A 13,690-nucleotide genomic window follows, 5' to 3' on the forward strand; every position below is an offset into this window, starting at 1 on the left:
ACAAGGAACCACTAATATCGGACAAATATGTTGTTTTGTTAAATACGTAAAGTTAATTATTTCGTATTAATTGCAAAAAAAAGACTAATGTATTTATGCCACAATAAGTTGTAATGTAATGAATGGAATTCGAACGCTCTTCAAAGCCATTCCGTTTCACTCACATTTTTTTAATTGAAAACGTTTTAATTGAATGAAAATGGGGTGATGGACATGTGATGGGTGAAGATTGGGTGAAGGGGTGAAGGGGTGAAGACGAATAGGTGAATGAACTTCAAACAAAATTTGAAAGGTGAACTTTTCTTGTTTGACAGGTATTTAAATGTAAATATTGTTTTATTTTTAAATGATGAACATTTGCATCTACATAATTTATGCTAAGATAACACGACTTGTAACAGATTGTTCTCATGCTTAACACAATAAACATGTTGTTTAGTGCTCGCCAATCGAATTAGGTAAGCAATTAATTATTACTTTTTACAAACGCCAGTCGTACCGTGTAGATATAGGTATTTCTTTGTGTCTTGATCTATGATCACTTGATCACTTTTCATGATAAAACATTAAAGATAAGTTGCTTTTGCGATATTTGTATTTGCATTGGTTTCCTTACGACCCGTAATACGAAAAGATTGTAAGTAACCTTACAGATTTCCTATACAAAATGCGACCAAATGACCAAAAAATCATTAGCGTTGCCACCAGTATGTTTTTTGCAAATTTAATGTAATAATTTTATAATATGTGTTCCAGTAGGTAAAAAAGATGTCCTGCCAAGTGAAAGTCAAGCAGGGCATACTCCAAGGAAAATTGTGCAACTACAGTGGAAAGGAATATTATAGCTTTGAAGGCATACCATATGCTAAGCCACCCATTGGGGATTTGAGGTTTCGGGTGAGTGCTATTTATAATAAGGGCCTTCTGACTATGTAAGAAATATGGCACTACAACTTTCCGTCTCAGGTCAAAGATCCAAGGGCAGACGCAGAACAAGATGGAAGGATATAATGCAGACATGAGTGAGTGCAAGTTATCTGAGGATGAGGTCTTGAACAAGGTGAAGTGGGGAAAGGGGGGGAGGAAAGCTGACCCCACCATAGGAAGAGAGACTGATATTAAAACTAAAATGATTATATATTTTATACTCTCATTGAGGTGCTAACACATACTATTGAAATGAAAATATTTATTTTCAGGCAACGGCCTATAGATAAATACCTTAAAACTAGCATACATATTATTACAAAATATTTCTTAAAACTAAAAACACAATTATGACTGCAATGCTATTATGTTACAGTACCTATACATTTTGGTAGGTAAGACGGTTTTAATGAGATTACATAAATACAATGGGACTTCTGCCATCATAAGCCAATTAGCGGCATCTCTAATCAGAATTGAATGCAAATATATACCTTAAATTCTTTAGCATTATTCATAAAAGGTCAAATCTAATAAATCATTGTTAATAAGAGTGATAGACATAGCCATCCTCAGGCCATCCTTGTTTACCTAGCAACACAAGTTGTATGTAACATCTGCTTAGTTTTACTGATTTAATCTCTGAACAATAACTTGCAACATTATTGCCTGAGTAGCAAACTCAATAACAAGTTTTCAAGGTGATACAATATTAATAATTACGGAATAATCTTAGTCATTAATGCCTACTGATAAAAGTGGCAATAGAAACTAGTAGTCTACAATAGTCAATGAGATTAGATAATACTACAATACTCTATGTAGTGTTATTATCTACTCTTTTATAACAAATAGTTTTAACCCAATCTGTTTCCCAACATACTGCTACATATGCATAGGCGTACCCACGCCCCAACGTGGGGCAGTTCCCCACCCTGGTCTCTGACCATAAGCTAAAAATTTATGTTTCGACCGTACCCTGTACAGCGTATCCAGCCTCCCCTACTTCTGCCCACCCCTTAAAAAATGCTGCGTACGCCCATGTACATATATGTAGGATTATACCTACAGTTAAGTATTCCTTAACCATCTCTTGTGTCAAGAAAATAATACATACTTATGTATATTCTAATAATCCCTGGCATAGTCAGATGCTTAAACAATTTTTAATTGTTGCTAAACACTTTCTGTATCAGGTCATTCCTTAAGTAAAATAGTGAAAATTGGTTTATTTTGTCTTAAATACATATAGGTAAAGGTATATAGCTATACATATAGGCATATTTCATGTCAAAATAAACTTCGAATAATATGACTCTACTAGTTTCAATAGATAGTTTTTGTCAGAGATTAGTAAGTAAGAAAGACTTGCAAATTCCCATACTTTAAACCTTTTTAAGGCAGAGGGAATATATTTCCCACCTGATTTTCAACTTTATAAACTTTATTCTAACCCAGCGGTCGGCAACCCGCGGCCCGCGGGCCGCAATGCGGCCCGCCGACCTCTCGCTTGCGGCCCTCGAGCCTCCGTGGCTATTTTGTATGTAATACTGACGAACGACAATGTCTGCTAAAGTCACAAATATTACGAAAGTGCGGCCCGCGTCATCTTCGTTAACTACTATATGGCCCTTGGCTGCTAAAAGGTTGCCGACCACTGTTCTAACCTAATTTAATACTTTACAATTAAAAATAATTATATGCGTCTCTGTTTAAATAGGAACCCCAGGAGCCGGAAAACTGGACAGGTGTCCGCGATGCATTAAAACCAGGAAATAGCTGCATACAATTGAAGCCAGGAACAAGAGAGCATTTCGGATCCGAAGACTGCTTGTACTTAAATGTTTACACTCCAAGTCTACCTGATAAAGAACTTAGAAAACTTCCAGTGCTAGTTTATGTTCATGGTGGAAAATTCTTATTTGGATATGGTGATTACTACAGGCCAGAATACTTAATAGAGCAAGATGTCATCTTAGTTACATTGAATTACAGACTCCACGCCCTAGGCTTTCTATGCCTTCATATACCTGAAGCTGCAGGGAATATGGGGCTTAAAGACACTGTAATGGCATTAAAATGGGTTAAAAATAACATAAGCAACTTTAATGGTGATGAAAATAACATCGTGGCGATTGGTGAAAGCGCGGGTGGCGCTATAGTGACGTCATACTTGATTAGTGAAATGGCAAATGGCTTGGTGAACAAAATTATAGCTTTATCCGGAGTTTGCGTGTCAGATTTGTTTATGATAGATGACGACCCTATTTTTAAGGCTAAGCACTTAGCGACCATATTTCAACAAGAATTTAGTGATGTGAGAAGTTTGTACGATTATCTTATAAAACTTCCTATCGAAGAATTGTTGTACGCAGCCGCTATGGTTGAATATTCTAGACCGCCGTCAATAATAAGTGCTTACTTTCTTCCCGTTGTAGAAAAGAAATTTATCAACAAGAGATATTTTGATGAATACCCTGTAATTAAATTCCGAGAAAATCGACATAAAAAGTTGCCTGTTCTGTTTGGCATGAATACTTATGAAGGTGGTTTTTTCATCCGTCAAGACAAAGCAGGAAACATTAAATTTGAGAATGATTTTCGTTATTTCATACCACGTTTCTTGTTTGTCCAACCATATACTGCCGATGCTGTTGAAATTGCAAAGAAGATAAGAAATTATTATTTTGATGGTGCACCAATAGATCAAACGAAAAAACTGAAGTACATCAATTTTGTATCTGATGCGTATTTCAAAAGGGACATTATGACATTTTTAAATACCTTTGGAAAGCGCTCTGATCGTGGATTATATGTTTTTCAACTTTCACATTCGAGTAAAATGAATACCAGAAAAGCGCAACAGCTGGGATTAAAAGGCACAGTCCATGGAGATCTGTTACAATATATTTTTTACAGAAAGGGAAAAGCTGACATTGCAAATGAAAAAGACAAAGAAATAATAACCATTATAAATCAGACAATTAGTAACTTCGCTAGAACTGGGTATGTATAATGGAAATTAAATCTGATAAGTAGTTAAATATTAGTAGTTATATTATTATATATAGTAAGTGTTTAGAATGTTGATTTTACTTCGCTCAAAAGTTACGTTTTTTTTCTGTTTATATATATAGTAGTAAGTAGAGAATGCCTATAACGGCATTAAGTCCGCCTGTTGTACTTTTTGTGTGCAATAAAGTTTAAAAATAAATAAATATAACGGAGAAACCTTATTGTTGAAGTAATTGTACAATTACGAATAGAAGCTACTACCTACCTACCTTATAGGTATTAACTGTAGACTGTTTCCTCCTCATAACGCTTTAAATTAGCTAGGAGTCCCCTTGGCAACTTAATCCTATAACTATGCGCAAGCACTAATTTTACTGGCATATGAAGACATGAAGAGTAATTAATACCCTTATTTTTATCGTAGGTATACCTATATAATTTGAGTTAGTACCTACCTATTTGAAGAGTTAATACAAGTTCTGTTCTATCTACAGTACTGCACAATAATAGCGAGTACTTTTAGTAAACCAGTTCAAATTGATACAATATAACAAATTCGCTGTTTTGAAACGAAGGATATTAGCAGTCTTTATCATATATTTGTCTCTATTCGTATCCATAAGGTTTAAGTAGGTAGTTTAAATTCTTTACTCTAATAAAATAATACTTTGTAGTCTTCTTGTCTATACCTAAGTGCCAGTTGCACCAACCACATTTGACAGACTGATCATCGTCAGCCGGCGCGCCCCGCGCCTTTACTATGAAACTTTCCAATACATGAAAATTTAGCGAACTCTTTAACGTTCGTAACAGTTTGGTGCAACCGACCCTTAGTCTGTATCTTTAGGAATTTAAATAAAAATAAACAAACATTTGTAAATTTTCGGGTATGTATAACATTTATTTGTTAACCAACCAAATACAAAACCGCCCGGATCAGTCACTGAAAGACTTGACTTTAACCTACATTATTTGCTCATGTAATGTTTTCATCTACCCTCAACTGGCTTAAGGAACCATTTGAGGGAAGATTTTGTTTACTTTTATTTAAATACCTAAAGATACAGAGTATAACTACATGTCGGCGGCCGATCGTATTTAAGATCAGGCATATCGTGAAATTCCTAGGCATATCGTGAAACGTGAAAATCTTTGACTCGTTCCCTGAGCCGACGGAGACCCGCTACACGGGGCTCCTATTTCTGGGCAGTTTGCCCTTCTGGCATCTGAAGCAACCTAACAAACCTATCCTACCTATATCTTGGATTAATGTGACTATCGTCAAACATTACACAGGAACATTACGATCTGCCTGATCTTACGATCGGCCGCCGACATACATACACTACATTACACTACATTTTTTTTCGTATGCTTTCAGTGTTCCGCGATGGTCCAACATGCCTATTGAATGGAAACCTTACACAGACTGCCAACGTCATGTTCTAGAGATTGACGAGAACATTAAACTTATTCAGGACTTTGGCGACGGAATTGACAGATTTTGGAGTAGTTTGGGGCAGAGATCAAAACTGTGATATGAGATTATTATTGTTTGTACAGTATAAATATTGAAATTACTATTAGTATACATATTTTTTAAAGGATTTATCAGAATAAGTATAACGGTATTTTGTATAGTCAAGCATTGTTTTTTTTTTACCCGAGCAGCAAGGTCAAAAGGAAGTTTTATGATTTTGGATCTGGTTTCAAAACTCTGAGACTACTATGAGGAAGCTAGAGTTAGACCAATATAAGTCTGCAACGATTTTGAAACCACACGCAGTGCATGTTATGTGCAATATTTCAGTGAAGAAATTATGACTTATATATATGGTCAAGCAAATCATGTCAGTAGAAAAAGGCGGCAAATTTAAAAAATGGAGGCGCGAAGGGTTATCGTCCCATAGAAAATATGAATTTCGCGCGTTTTTCTACTGACAAGATTTGCTTGACCAAGTATAAGTAAAATTTACACTGCGTGTAAAATAATTGCAGTCTTAAAGCCGTAACAGACTACCGCACCGAGACCTTGGTGTGGTCAAAATATTTCATTCTCGCTCTAACATATAGCTGCGTCCTTAACGCACGTACGGCGATCATCTTACACCACAGACAAAACATCCTCCAGACTGAGCATAGCCGCGCTAGCCCCCTCTGCCACGCATACAGTAGTTTTACTCCATGTTTGAGTCGAAAGTGTCTTTGTGTGACGTCCGTGTCTTTGAACGGACCAATCACGGCACGGGACTTCGCTCACCTCGTCCCGCGCACCCCCGTGTTTTTGGCATCATCGGTTGCATGAAATAATTGCTCTAAACTCGATCTAGAGGATTCCTAGTCTATGCCTTACACACTCGATACGTGCGCCGTACCACACCAAGGTCGCGATGTGGTGCGGTAGTCTGTTATGGCTTTAATGTTTGCTATCTTTTACTTTTTTTTAAGTTAGAAACGCTCCACGTAAACGCATTCACAACGTCAAGTGTCAAAAACGCATAAACGTCAAAACGTGAGTCAAGTCAATCATCAAACCGTCCAAGGGCCCAACCTTTTCTGTTCTCTTTCACGACGCAGCAACTAGTATCATTTCTCTCTCCTCGCTCTTTTAAAATGCCGTTTGTCAAAAAAGGACAACCATACTGTTGACAAGGTGGACTTCAAATCAAGTGTTGCCTTTCTTGATGCGCCCAGGCTGTGTATGTGTGCGTAAAAGCGTATATGTGTGCTCTTTTAGGGATGTGAAAAGTCGATTTTAATCATGTTATATATCGATAAACGCTACACAGCGGAACGAAATAGCGATTAATTGAAGCTTCAGTATCTTCGTTAAACATAAACATAATTGAAATGCTAATGGATAATGAATATATTATAATATAATAATATAATTCAATTATTGCGGAACACCTATTTTAGGAGGTATTTATGTATTTTAATTAAATATCTGATCTTTCCCTTGGTTTCCTGCTGGGGCGTGACTATAAAATTGTGATCTGATAACCACAATAAAGAATAAAAGCGTTTTTGGTCATTTTAGGTATCGTTAAGCCTTTGAAGAAAAATTAAAATTGCAAGAAATGTCGATAGTTTATCGATATGACTTTATCGACATGGCTACAGCAACGTGGGCCTCATTGTTAATCGTACACTAAACAAAAGTGGCAACAGTGACAGCTCGCTGAGACACCGTCTATATATATATTATGTCTATGAAACCGTCATTATGTGGTCGAAGTCACTCAAATAAATGAACTTAATGAACTACACACAACAGTTGTCGTTATAGAAAGGCCTCGAATATTAACAGTGTACAGAAAGTTCCTTTTGAAAAAGACTTATAACAATCATATTTTATTAAAATGGCTGCGCCTACTCCTGATGCTCCTGAAAATTTCGACCAGGTTAGATATTATGGTTTTGTTATATGAATAATTAGTGTCAATTTTCGTAAAGGAATTAAGTTGTTTTGAACTTCATACCTGCTTTTTGTCTACTGAACTTTTACTGTTAGTAAAATAATATTATTGTATGTATGACATGTTTAGTTTGATGATGATGAAACCGAGCAGCAACTGGGTTCAACAGGCTCTGGCCGGAAGAGACTCTTCAGCAAAGAGCTCCGTTGCATGATGTACGGGTTCGGAGATGACCAGAATCCTTACACGGAGAGTGTGGACTTCTTGGAGGATTTGGTTATCGAATTTATTACGGAAACCACGCACAGGTAAGAATTATTAACTATTTGCATTGTCCACACTGTCGTAGATAAATTAAGTAAGCTTAAAGTGCCCCAAAGATCAGTTTCCTTACTTGATAATAATGTAGCCCGCACGACAGACAAAAGATGGACCATACAAACCACAAAATGGACAAGGGACCACACGGAAAACGCCCCCCCGACAGGCCGAAGAAATGCTGAAGACATTACCCAAATAGCCGGAAAACATTGAATGGAGACAGGAGAAGACAGAGAAAGTTGGGAAAAACTGGAGGAGGCCTTCACCCAGAGAGGGATCCATATAAACAAATAAAACAACTAGTTCAAAAATACATAGCCAAACTAAAATGGATATGGAAGAAAAGGCTATAATAATAATAAAATATGGGGTTAAGCTTAAAAATTCCCATCTGTTCCTGGCGGAGACAAATGGGAATTCACCATTTAAAATTGTCAGTTTTCAATGCGTTAAAAACATGGATTAATTGTTTAGTTGTCTCATGTGTCGCTATATTAATAAATTTAAACATTAAATTTCTCAATATGTAGCAAATCACCTACTCTTACAGAGCAATGGAAGTAGGAAGAACAGGGAGGGTCCAAGTGGAAGATATTATATTCTTAGTACGGAAAGATCAAAGGAAATATGCCAGGGTCAAGGACCTCCTTACTATGAATGAAGAACTGAAGAAAGCTAGGAAAGCTTTTGATGAAGTTAAATATGTTGGTAAGTAAGCCCAATTGTTAAGTAAAATTGTTGATGAAAAACAATTTTCTGATGAAATTTTGTTGTTTTGGCTTATTTGAATTAATACATTAACAACCACAACAAAAGTATCCAATGAAGCATCTCAATTATTGCTGTTTAGTGTTCTGTAGAAAACTTTGGTCACAGAGTACTTATGGGATCTGTAGTGTATTTAAATATGAGGGTACTTCAGCAAAACCAGTCTGGATTTTTCTGGTACGCAATCACATGTGATCTCCCGAATTTCGGCAATAATATACAATAGGATCACTTTAGTCTTACAAATCGGTTATAATAAATTGTTACATAATAGTTATGTCTAAAGAAAGAGCGGCGCCACCCAACACAGGCATTTTTGCTTACCGGGTGGCTCCATCACTTTATATTATAAACAAAGTTAACAAAGTGTGTCTTACATAATAAAGAATTTTGAATTTTTTAATAAATAATAATTCGGCGTAAATGCGTCCCACAGGCCTCCCCTCACGTGGAAGAGGGCTTGGACTAACCACGCTGGCCCTACGCAGGCTGGCAAATCAGTTAAATACTTCTTTTTAACTTATTTACCATGCAATCTTTTGTATATTTTTGGTGTGGTTGTTCTGATTATTGTTTTTTTTTTGTTGCAATGACTAGTTTTTTTAAGTATTTGACGTTTGTTTTTATTGCGCAATTTTGTAACCTTATAGAAGACCAACAATAATGATGATGGCGAACAAGAGACAGCTTCTAAGGCTGATGCAAGTAATATGTATAATTTATTATTGATGCAATGCTTATGTGTTTGCATGTCCTACTAATGTTATGTTGCATTGTTCATAGATTAGATTGTTCAATGAACTTTGAGAATGTCCATAACTTAATACTGATTTTAGTATTTCGAAAACAGGCATTCTCAGAGTTACTTTATTGATAATAAGTGTAAACTAACATGGGAATACCACCTCATGCCACTAGAACACCAATGGCCTGTTTCATGGAAACTTGTATCTTATACAAGTAGTTCTTTCAATAAAAGGAACAAAAAAAATAGAAGTAACAAGTTTTTATAAAACAGGCCCCTGGAATTATTTGGAATCATGAGTCATATTTGCATATTTTACACAATTGTAATTATTAGACCAAATATTAGCATTTTGTTCTAAAAGTCGCCATTGTGTAAATTTGTAAAATATTAAGACACAAAATTTAACATACCTAGTTCCAAATAGCACGAAGGGTTCTAAATATCTCTTCTACACAGTGTGTGACATTCTCAGGTAAAATATACCACTTTGTACCTGTGTATGTTGGCAATAATGATGATTTTTGGGGGCCTATTGCATAATAAAATGTGACGTTCCACGGGAAAAGGTACCTTATGAGGGTTTCTAGTTTCGGAGATATGAAATGTTTTGTAAAGAGGTGAAAAAATGCTCAATTTTTTTTTATTGTGTGATCTGAAACCTTAATGCGTAACGTTTGTTTACCTGTTTTTATTTTTGTTATAAGTTAGTTATAAGCCTAGTAATGTCGTCTCAGAGTTTAGTCGAAAAGGTACCTTATGGAAAAAAGATTGAAAATTCCCAAAAAAACTAGTCAATACGGGAAAAGAAGTTTGGTAGAGAACTGTATTAGCATTCTGCAAAACTAATTTGATAATTTCAGTTCTGGTTGGGGCGCCCAGCAAATATTATAACCGTACATCGACCGACATTACAAATCCAAGTAGCCTGCTATTATACCAAAGTTACTCTCGTCAAGTCTTTCTTAACTAGAATAATCTTCGTTTGGTTTGGTCGCATGCAATAAATCAGCCATTGGTTTGCTGAAAAATGCCAATACCCGACGCATTACCTTATGGAATATCTGAGGTCATTGAACCTCAATGCCGCTTGTCTTCAATGGCAACCAAAATATATTATTGATAAGTAATAGACTATTTATACCATCTTTACCCCAAAATATTATTAGTTTATCCTAACTGTTCCTTCATCATCATGCCTCATCATGTAACTTAACCACAAGGTACCTTTTCATTACATACAAATTATTGGTCTTTTTTAAGATTATTATGACGAAGAACTAATTAAATTTGTGGCAGTTTAATGTAAATTAATATTTTCTATTCATAAAAGATAAACTTCAATGTGATTGATGTTTTGTAGTGATGTATTATTAGATTTATTTCCATAAGGTACCTTTTCGTAAATGTATGGAGCAAATACTGTAATTGTTATGTAAGTTTAAAGTGGCATAAGGGGTTAAATATAGTATTTAGTTGGGGTTTTAGGATTTATTTCATTTGAATGATAGAATTTCTTTCATATGTGCTCAGAAAAATTGATTGTTTGTTACATTAAAAGTAAAAATATTCAATTTTCTGATTTTATATGAAAAAGTCAGAAAATACATTTTCACCTCTAAATCGGTATTGCTTTTTGCTTAAACTGTCTTTCAGTGTCGTTTTCTAATAGATACAATTTAAATCTTGAGAGCTCATTGCAATCAATCGTGAAAATGAAATAAAACTTTATTTCCAAGAGATTGGTTAGTATACACATAAATCAGTCGATATCAAAGGTTTCTATTTGCATTACAGAACAAGTCGCAACATTTTTTTAATCTCAGATATATAAGGTATTATTATTTGTAGTCAACTATGTAACTTACTTCAGGAACATAGTTTTCTAGGTGGCTAAACTTAAAACTTCTCTATTGTAAAGTTGCTCATTTCACAACATTATTTTCAAAAAATCATATCTCTGTAACTACGCAACTTAGAAGGTTGATCTTTTGTGTTATCGATAGCTTATTTATTGTAGATTACTGGGGTATGCATAACTCCATACCCGCCATAAGGTACCTTTGCCCGTGGGACGTCACAAATAATAATATAATTATGTAGCTTGTATTTTATGTAAGCTTGTATTTTATTTTTGTAGCTTTAGCTTGTGTTTTACATACAAAATCACTATACTCGTAGTGTTAGCTTGTATTTTATTATGCAATAGGCTCCTGATTGTATCTTTATGAAACACAGCACCTTAAATATATAGACAACCAACAAATTGGTACAATTTTTTGAGAATAACCACCTTGTGAGCAACGCGCGAAGCAGCTAAGTCTGTAAATACGTACCACGCCTGAGGCAATTATACGCGCGGTCAGGATGCTTCCTCGGGCGAGGAATGTCTTCACAGACCGTACTGCTTGCGTGGCAGTTTGCTCGCGAGGCGACTCGCTCTATGTGGACCCGTCTAACAACACATTTGTAGTTAATGTTGTGCAATATTAAATAACATAGTTTCGCACTTGTAGCACTTATTATGTATGAATTAAAAATTATATAAAACATAGGTAATTACTGTAGGTACATATATCTTTTTTTATTTGAATGAATACCAGTCAGCCATCCATCAAATTACATCCCAGCATAAGCTTGTTTGTATAGAAGTTATCAGTCATCCTATCTCTGACAGAATTAATTAAAAAATTGCGTAGGTATAGGTAAACTTGGATATGGGATTGGGAATGCTCGCATTCACGTTAATTATTAATAATTGCCTATGCGGCATGGAGAGTACGAAGAGCCACCTTTATAGTATCAACCTTCATAGGTTGGTAGGTACCTTGTCTTGGTCATAGCCGTCTAACAAACTAGACTCTAGACCTTTATAATGTTGTGACTAATTTCGCCCAAAACCGACCCAAATAGTTCGTACTGAACAAGAATTGCGGGCATCGAATTTACCACCAACAAGGAAAATTAAAATAAGAACCTAAACTGTGTATGACCCGTATTACAGGCGTCATAGGTTTTTTTAGAAAAGTCCCTCGCTGACGGTATGAACAGGCGTTACAGGCGGCAATCAAAGATATCCACAATATGCATTTCATGTCAGCGATGGAAGAGAACTGTTAAAAAAAGCGTGTAGTCTGTGCGGAAACAGAAGAGTTGTGAAATGTATGGAATCCAATATATTCTACGACTCTTCTCTTTCTGCACAGACTACACGTCTATAACCATTTACCATGCCCGTACCATAATGTTGTATCTCATTATCATAGGATTCATAAGAATCATAAGTATATTAAGTTTTTTTAATGTTCCCACATTGCTTTATTCGAATGTTTGTTCATGAAATAGTACCTAAAACTCCCATTTTCCTTCTTGTCTCGTGCTGTCATACCTACAAATAGTATTTAACCTTTTGACCGCCAATTAAAAATAGCCAAAAATGTCATGCACACGCCAACACCATTCTTACAATATAATGACAACGCATTGCATTTCTGACGTTATAGGTACAAAAACTCACGAAGTTTTAAGGGGTTTTGGCGTTCAGAGGGTCGATACCTGTTAACTGGAAGTGATATTAATTTAATTCCTTTCTTTTTCAGAATGAAGAATCGAGATATGATTAATAGTTATGTAATGTGAGTATTGTAAAAATCACTTTTTTAGACTCTGTGCGGAAAGAGAAAAGTCGTTTAATGTATGGGATCCCAATACATTCTATGACTCTCCTCTTTCCGCACTGACTCTATGTGACTTAATTTAATTATATATATTTATTTTATAATTTCGCATATAGGTAATTGACGACACACAAAAATATTTATTAGATTAGAAGACCTTACTGCGCTGTGCTGTCTGGAGTATTTAAATAAATAAATAAATATTGCAGACATCTTACACAGATCGACCTAGCCCCAAACTAAACATAGCTTGTACTATGGGGCGACGATATAATCATACTTATATACATATAAATCACCCATGACGCCCATGACTCAGGAACAAATACTCATTTCTCATTCTCCCCTATATATTTATTTTTGTTTCAGATAATATATCAGCTGTTACGCTAAAATTGAAGCAAGAGGGTATAACTAGATAAGCCAGTTAGCATAACCAATAATACGAGTAAATAATAAAGTATTTTGTACATTCACCTTGTTTCTTTGTTATACTATACATAAGTAGGCGTTGCAGAAGGGTCCTTATGCTTCATGTGCAATAAGACCATTCTATCAGAAATTTGGTTGGTATTCCAGATAAAAAGGACATTGGAAGAATACTTGAAGCATATTTGGACACTTCTGTGATGAAAAGCCACATACAGTCTGTGTCTGACCATCGGGCTTTAAATCCAGGGCTTGATTTTACTCCCTAAACTGAGCTACTTTTACTATGGGACCAACCCTAAAAGTGAGGAAATTTTTTTGGCTTTTCCATAGAAAACTTCGACATCTGATCAGCCAAAATGTATGAAACAGTGAAAATTTTTTTCGGG

At 35.4% G+C, this 13,690-nt stretch overlaps 3 protein-coding genes across 3 annotated transcripts in view; all 3 read left to right on the top strand.

The window, feature by feature from the left end:
• The window catches only part of LOC134664396 (odorant receptor 2a-like), a 188,491-nt gene that overhangs the window by 90,918 nt on the left and 83,883 nt on the right, over window positions 1-13,690 (top strand). The window lies entirely within an intron of this gene.
• On the top strand, window positions 317-5,529 carry LOC134664390 (esterase E4-like). The gene is made up of 4 exons (XM_063521010.1): window positions 317-458; window positions 757-897; window positions 2,648-3,933; window positions 5,324-5,529. The coding sequence occupies exons 2-4, from the start codon at window positions 769-771 to the stop codon at window positions 5,478-5,480; spliced, it is 1,572 nt and encodes a 523-aa protein (XP_063377080.1). The 5' UTR covers window positions 317-458; window positions 757-768; the 3' UTR covers window positions 5,481-5,529.
• LOC134664409 (transcription initiation factor TFIID subunit 13) lies at window positions 7,215-13,348 on the top strand. Its single transcript, XM_063521035.1, has 6 exons — window positions 7,215-7,346; window positions 7,491-7,669; window positions 8,233-8,390; window positions 9,101-9,155; window positions 12,795-12,830; window positions 13,242-13,348. The coding sequence occupies exons 1-4, from the start codon at window positions 7,305-7,307 to the stop codon at window positions 9,112-9,114; spliced, it is 393 nt and encodes a 130-aa protein (XP_063377105.1). The 5' UTR covers window positions 7,215-7,304; the 3' UTR covers window positions 9,115-9,155; window positions 12,795-12,830; window positions 13,242-13,348.

This window comes from Cydia fagiglandana, chromosome 5 (assembly GCF_963556715.1).
Source record: "Cydia fagiglandana chromosome 5, ilCydFagi1.1, whole genome shotgun sequence".
Classification (NCBI taxonomy): domain Eukaryota; kingdom Metazoa; phylum Arthropoda; class Insecta; order Lepidoptera; family Tortricidae; genus Cydia; species Cydia fagiglandana.